The 7,359-nt window shown below is 45.8% G+C and overlaps 1 protein-coding gene across 1 annotated transcript; it reads right to left on the bottom strand.

The window, feature by feature from the left end:
- Nucleotides 1-2,107: 2,107 nt before the first annotated feature.
- LOC123428626 (peptidyl-prolyl cis-trans isomerase CYP59-like) lies at nt 2,108-5,827 on the bottom strand. The gene is made up of 11 exons (XM_045112837.1): nt 5,810-5,827; nt 5,370-5,533; nt 5,161-5,277; nt 4,322-4,456; nt 4,136-4,240; nt 3,826-3,943; nt 3,684-3,734; nt 3,497-3,588; nt 3,034-3,133; nt 2,774-2,893; nt 2,108-2,254 (listed from the first exon to the last, which is right to left on the bottom strand). Exons 1-11 carry the CDS (start codon nt 5,825-5,827, stop codon nt 2,108-2,110), a joined length of 1,167 nt encoding a protein of 388 aa, XP_044968772.1.
- Nucleotides 5,828-7,359: the final 1,532 nt, after the last annotated feature.

Below are 7,359 nucleotides of genomic sequence, written 5' to 3' on the forward strand. Positions count from 1 at the left end.
CTAAGAAGAGGGGAGAGGGGGGGGGGAAACCCTAGCGCAGGTGGGCCTAAGGCCCACCAGAAGGGTGCGCCACCCCTCCTCCTCCTCCTGGCCACCGCACCTCCCCTCATCTAGGGCTGCTGCCCCTCCCAGGAGAGGGAAACCCTCAAGGGGATGCAGCCCCTCCCTCCCCCTATATATAGTGGGCACTTTGGGCTGTTGGAGACACCAATCTTCCTCTCCCTCGGTACAGTCCTGCTCTTCTTTCTCCTCCTCTCTGCCGGTGCTTGGCAAAGCCCTGCCGGGAGACCTCGTCTCTCCATCGACACCACGCCGTCGTGCTGCCGGAGATCTTCCCCTACCTCTCCCTCCTTCGTGCTGGATCAAGGTGCGGGAGACGTCAGCGGGCTGCACGTGTGTTGAACGCGGAGGTGCCGTAGTTCGGCACTAGATCGGAATCACATCGCGATCTGAATCGCCGCGAGTACGACTCCATCAACCGCGTTCTAGCAACGCTTCTGCTTAGGGATCTTCAAAGGTATGAAGATGCTCTTACCCCTCTCTCGTTGCTGGTCTCTCCATAGGAAGATCTGAATATGCGTAGGAACTTTTTTGAATTTATGCTACGTTACCCAACATTACAGCCGTTATGCTGCCTATTTTTGTCTCCAGAGCTCTAATGCCTTTGCATTAGTCTCTATTTTCATATGCCTGGCCGTCCTTCTCATCAGGTGGTCCATCTGACTAGGTGCATTGATGTGCCAGGTCATACGGCTATGCTAGTAAGGATGATATCAGTAGCCGGTTACCGCTGGTACCCAGAGTATACAGTGGAGGAGCAGTACCGGGATTTTAATCAGAGTTAGTATCTGTGCATTGTTAGGGTATTCCCAGATTACCCTGGAGCCGAGGAGCCGATCCATTGGTCTTATGGATTAGGGGTTACACTACTAGGAAAAGGCCTGCTAGTGGCGCACCTATTTTGGCCACTAATGGCGCACTATAGGTGCGCCACTAGCATCACGCCATTAGAATTTTTTACTAATGGCGCACCACAGGTGCGCCATTAGTATCTGGTATACTAATGGCGCACCAGGTAGTGCGCCATTAGTATAGCTCATGGTGCTCCATTAGTATGCCTCCCAGGTGCGCCATTAGTAGGCCTCCCAGGTGCGCCATTAGTATGCCTCCCAGGTGCGCCATTAGTATGCCTCCCAGATGCGCCATTAGTATGCCTCCCAGATGCGCCATTAGTATGCCTCCCAGATGCGCCATTAGTATACCTCCCAGGTGCGCCATTAGTATGCCTCACACGTGCGCCATTAGTATATCTCATGGTGCGCCACAGGTTATACTACCAGCTCTAAAAATATTCAATTATTATCCTCACACCCACAAGAAGGTTCAAGATAAACACATATTACACCACAATGAAAATATGTTTATAAACATGCACATACATTGAACGCAAGTTGACAAACAAATTAACCTAGAGGAAGCATAGTTTTGACCATCTTAACAATCATCAAGAACACACAAGTCACAAAAAGATAAGGACTATTGGTTACTATGAGAGACTTCAGATGGTCCAGAACACACAAGTTTGTATCTACATGCACAAAGTGCAAGCTACAAAACACTCGAAACACCAAATGGTCTACAAGACAATAAGGTCCATCATTACAGGTTGGTTGGTCCATAAACACTAAAGAGTCATCATGTCCATGTGCATCAATAAGTTGAGTACCTGAAAACATTTTGCACAAATTTGTCAAGAAAGTAGAACCAGATCAAGTTGTTAAAATCTCATACGCGTATTAAAAATATTCGATCAAAGGATTATCATGATATCATAGTTAACAATATAGTTTCTATAAAAGTTATAATCATCTCACATGCTATTATATAGAACTATGTTCCAGTGCTTGTAAAACTATGCATTGAGCTTTGCATTGAGCTATTATATAGACTGATATTGAACTATGCACTGCCGATATAAATATTATGTGCAGTTGCTTCAGTTTTATTTGTCTTTACATGTGAAATGCATAAATTACAACCAACTGGGCAAAAATGGGATGAAAAAATTGCGGAAAGATGCCTAGGCTACCGCCATTGAGGTGTTTAATCATTTAGCCTGGACTACTTTCTTCCCGTCAGCACTGAGACCATGAAGCGATACATCTGTGAAGAAAGTATCAAACAGTGATGGGATATGTGTGTAATCTAGCAATGCTTTGACAATCAACGACGCTAGATCAATCGTGCTACAAACCTATCAAGATACAGCACGAGGGTTATTCATAGAAAGAAAGGTAATATCATCACTGAAGCCCTTCAATTATATGATGATGAATCAAGCAAGAAATCTAGGAAGACATGCGGAAGCGTGCTCATCAGCAAATGATTTGAATATTCAATCCTGCTTAAAAAAGTTACTGGTAAGTGTATCAACAAAGCATATAAAAATACTCACAGATTAATTCATGCAGCTCCAAATTTAAGTGTTTTCCACTCCCATTTTCTCTCCCATCTTTCTTAGCTGTTGTACCTGCAAGGTGACAACCACATTAGCTTGCTACTTAGCTAACTTCAGAATGATGCTCTACTGATGGTTGAAGAGGCGAGAGCACAAATAGGCAATGACTGTAAGAGGCTCCGGTGTGGAATTAGAACAACCATTTAGAGTTTCTTCCTAACAGAGCTTGGTGATGATTGAATTAAATAACCACGACATGGTAACTAGGAGTACTAACGAGTAAGGTGTTGGTTTTGATATGGCACCAAGACTTACGCTCTCAAGGATCACTGCATTAGCATGTGCTTCTTTAGAGCGGATCAACTCTTCAAGCTGACCAGGATCCACTGTTTCATCTAGAGGGACCCAGCTATCCTCTACGCGCTCTTCTGCAACCTGTGAATTTGCACACCGAGAAGGCAAAATATGGCATTGAGAACATAACCACTTTTATATGGTGAAGGATGTCAATGAGACAGGTGCATTCATACTCGAGATCTTGCTGAAATGAACACAAATGACATAACTCGACTTACCTCATCACGTGGCTTTCCTAATGGAGAATTCTCACGAATAAGTTCAGCAAGCTGAGGAGGATCGTCAAAAGGATCATCCAAGATATATGTATGTTTAATCCTGTCAATAATAAAATTGGCGAACAATCAGCAAGCATAAAGAATGAAAGCAAGTTAATGCTGGAAAAAAGGTATGTTTGGTGTGTGCCCAAATTTAGCCCATGGAAACCCAGCAAAATTCTGCAGACCAAACCGGCAGCTCAGATTTGGGCCACACTTGGCCCCAAAAATGAACTGACGGGTAGATAGAACATAACCTAAAATTTTGGCATTAAACCATATAGCAGATAAAAAAAATAAGCAGCTACAGTTCGAGAAGGCTGGCAAACTTTTGGTTCTCAAGGGCACCAAATCAAACAACCCCGTTCTTTGGTAGATATGTCCTAACTATGCAATTTACCACAGGTGTGAAACAATATTCTACCTTATGTCCTTAAAAGGTCTTCCTTTATCATCAACATAAGCTTCATTTATCTTTGTCAGTGTGTCAAGACCTTCTGCAACCGTCCCAAAGACCTGCAATCAATAGAACAAAGCGATGAACTCACTGAAGCAATCATCAACCTCTCACCCAGACAGAAAAAAGAAAACAGCGAATAAGTACTACTAACCGTGTGCTTGTCGTCAAGGTAGTCGACATCATCCCTCAAGGTGATGTAGAACTAAAGAAATAAAAAATAGATATCAATAAGTTAGAAGCAGGCAGACATAGGTCCGAAAAAATCAAACATCAGTAGCGTTGTAATATTGTACCTGTGAGGCATTGCAATTCTCACCAGCACTTGCCATAGCAATAGTACCAGTTTTTGAATGCCTTAATTCTGGATGGATTTCATCATTAAAAAATCGAGCTTGATCACCATAAAGGAACCTCGAGAAAGAAGATTCAGCTTTCAGGCATATCTTTGACATCAATAGCCAGCCTAAGTTCAAGTAAATATCGAAAACAAAAGACCAAAGTATAAGTTTCAGAGCTTAGTAAGTAGTAACATACACACGTACGCACACAAAAATATAAGTTGGGGCGAACACATATATGAGAGTTTAGTAAAACAATGCTCACTTGTACACGGAATCACCACCACTGCCAGTTCCAGTAGGGTCCCCAGATTGTGCCAGGAAATCCTTCTCGACCTTGTGGAACAGACACCCATTGTAATACTTCATTCTGTTTAAGTCAAAGCATAATGTCAGAGAATGAGCACCTCTACTTGTAAGATGTTGTACAGAAAAAACATGCATCACATACAACAAGACATCAGTAATTTTTTGCACAAAGTTTGGATCAAGAAGAGCACCACTGCAACCTGGGAGAGGAACACCACTACAACCTGGGAGAGGAACACCACTGCAACCAGCAGTACAGCACCACCAGTAGGTCAACCTGAAAAAAATAAGCATGTTCAATTGATTGGTGCTGAAGCATGAAACGGTAAGTCACTATGCTTTATCAAATTATATATGAGGCAACTAAACTGGTAGTTACACAAATCCAATATGCTTCGTAAATAACTGAACATTTGCATACTATCATGCTTCTCACATTACTACATTATACCATTTCATACACATGAATAAAGCTTCTGTAACACATGCAAAAACTATGCATCTAACATTAGTTAATCAACTGGGAACATCCACCTATCCAAAGGGAGCACACTAGTCGGATGGGGATGATCACAGGGATCAGTAGTACGATGGCTAGCGCTTTCCATTAAACAGTCAATATTCTAACCTACTCCTCACACGCTACACTCAATCGAGCATCTCATGGAAAAAGCAAAATTGAGAGAACCATTTCATAAATTCAGAGCAACCTCAACTATCCAGCAACCTGCAGAACTAAAAGGCAGTAAGAAACCCAGCACACATGTCAAATTATAGGGGATTAGGCCAAGAGGGGATTCAGGTTAAGAGGGGATGCAGGAGGATGCGGTCGTCATGGGGGCAAGGGGAGAGGGGGCGGTGGCCACGTGGGGGAGGAGGCAGCGTTGGCGGGGAGCAAGCGCATCTGAGATGGGGGCACACACGGGGGAGTGAGGGGGACGAGGCGGAGCGGCGCTGGGACTTCCTCCCCGTGGCGTTGACCTTCCAGGCGGAGAAGGTGCCGGAGGGTCGGTCTGGTACAGGGCGGGCTTGTCCGCCTTGAACCCCGCGCACGCCAGCGCGACGTGCGTGTCCAGGCTCGCGATCTTCCGCACGGACCTGCGAGAGGAGGAGGGCGAGATGAGATCTGCGGGCCGGAAGGCGAGGTGGGGAGGAGGGGGAGCGAGAGGGGGAAGGGGATTCGATGGTACCTGGAGTCCTGGAGCTTGGGGGTGGACTTCTTCTCGATGTCGAGGACGACGGTGTTGGTGCCGCGGACGCCGATGGCGGTGTTGCCCTTGCGGACGGCCTCGAGGTGGCGACGGCGATGGGTGGTGTGCGGTAGGAGGAAGCGGTTTGCGGTCGGGGATGGGGTCTATGGACCGGATGAGGGCGGTTCTCGTTTCAAGTTTTCGGGTGGAGCGCGCTGCGTAGTGGCGGGAGCGTTTTCGGTGGAGAGGAGGGAAACTAAAATTTCGATTCGGAGGGAAACAGAAACTACTAATGGCGCACCACCTACATATGCGCCATTAGTAACCCTGGTTACTAATGGCGCACCACCTACATATGCGCCATTAGTAACCCTGGTTACTAATGGCGCACCTCCTCTCGTGCGCCATTAGTAGTTCTGCAAAAAAAAGTAGTGGTGCACCATCAACAGATGCGCCATTAGTAACACTGGTTACCAATGGCGCACTAGCTGTGGTGCGCCATTAGTAGTTTGCAAAAAAAAACCAAAAAAAATAAATTATAGTAGTGGCGCAGTACTAACAGATGCGCCATTAGTAACCCTGGTTACTAATGGCGCACCAGCTGCTGGTGCGCCATTAGTATTTTTGCAAAAAAACTAAAAATAAAAAATATATAGTAGTGGCGCACCGAGTGTGTGCTGCGCCATTAGTGTCCATCACACTAATGGCACACCTCACATGGTGCGCCACTACTATATAGTAGTGGCGCACTGCTTGTGTGGTACGCCATAAGTATCTATATCATCTATAGCCCTTTTCCTAGTAGTGTTACTTTTGACATGGTAGTACAAGATGCTGCCTATTCAATGTTGACCATTATGAGGGCCAGACATGCACTGCTGCAAAATTCAGAGTTCTGCTATGTTCCTGCCTCTCAGCCATGAGAAGAAGGATACCTCAATGGGGTCTACTTTGATTCCTCTATGGAGGATCTGCTGTTGCAGTCCACCGCTGAAATGCTAGAGAATAGAGACAGGGATGCTCGTGCCCTTCGTATGGAGCTCTATGCTACACGTGCCCGTCTTTGGACGGCTTTGACACAACTGGCACCCTGTTAGGACCCATCTTCCGGCTCATGTTGACTGGCCTGCTATCGGAGGAGTCACCCCTCTTCGGGGACCTCTACTACCACCAGTCAGGGGACCAAGGCCACATCCGTGTCCTTATGGTTCCCAGGGGTCTCAGGCTCGAATATTTTCTGATCCGCAGGTTGCTTTCCCAGGTCATGGGGGCAACCTTTATGAGATGTTCTATGCGGATGCCTAAACCCATGAGTGGAAGAGTAGTATGGTAGTAGTTGTACTTCCACAGTCCTATGTGTCTTGTGGAGTATGCTTATGTCGTGAGATGAATTCCGGAGGCATAGATAAATAATGTATAGGAAGCCTGGAAAGCCTCTGATGAGTAGTATTATCTTTTCAGTAGTTTGCTCTTCGGTTAAGGTTGTACTGAACTATGTTATGGTGTGTAGGAACCATGGTGTATATATAGCAGCTGCTTGTTACCATGTTGTTCGGATGTTCATTTCCGCATTCCATGTGTTCAGTGCATTCTTAATACATAGATGGTATTGATGTTAATATTGGTGTAAGCTGTGAGTTTGTTTTTCAGGATGGTGTTCACCAGGTTGAACTGTGCCCGTGCCCATGACCAGGGAGAGGGTAGTCAAGCACCGCAGGAGGAACTGCCTCACCCGCCTTCTCTGGCGGAAGTTATGCTTGAGGTGGAAAGAAATAAAAGGGAGACCAACCGTCTGCTAGAGCGTATTGAGCAAAATACGGCTTATCAGCTGAGGAATGATGCAGTGTCCCTCAATGACTTCGTGAAGTTGAATCCTCCGAAGTTCCATCACTCCGTCGATCCCCTCGACGCTGATGACTGGTTGTGCAATATATCACGCAAGATTCGCTTTGCAAATGTTTCTTAGGTCGACAAGGTGACCTTTGTGGCG

Source organism: Hordeum vulgare, chromosome 2H (assembly GCF_904849725.1).
Source record: "Hordeum vulgare subsp. vulgare chromosome 2H, MorexV3_pseudomolecules_assembly, whole genome shotgun sequence".
Lineage (NCBI taxonomy): Eukaryota > Viridiplantae > Streptophyta > Magnoliopsida > Poales > Poaceae > Hordeum > Hordeum vulgare.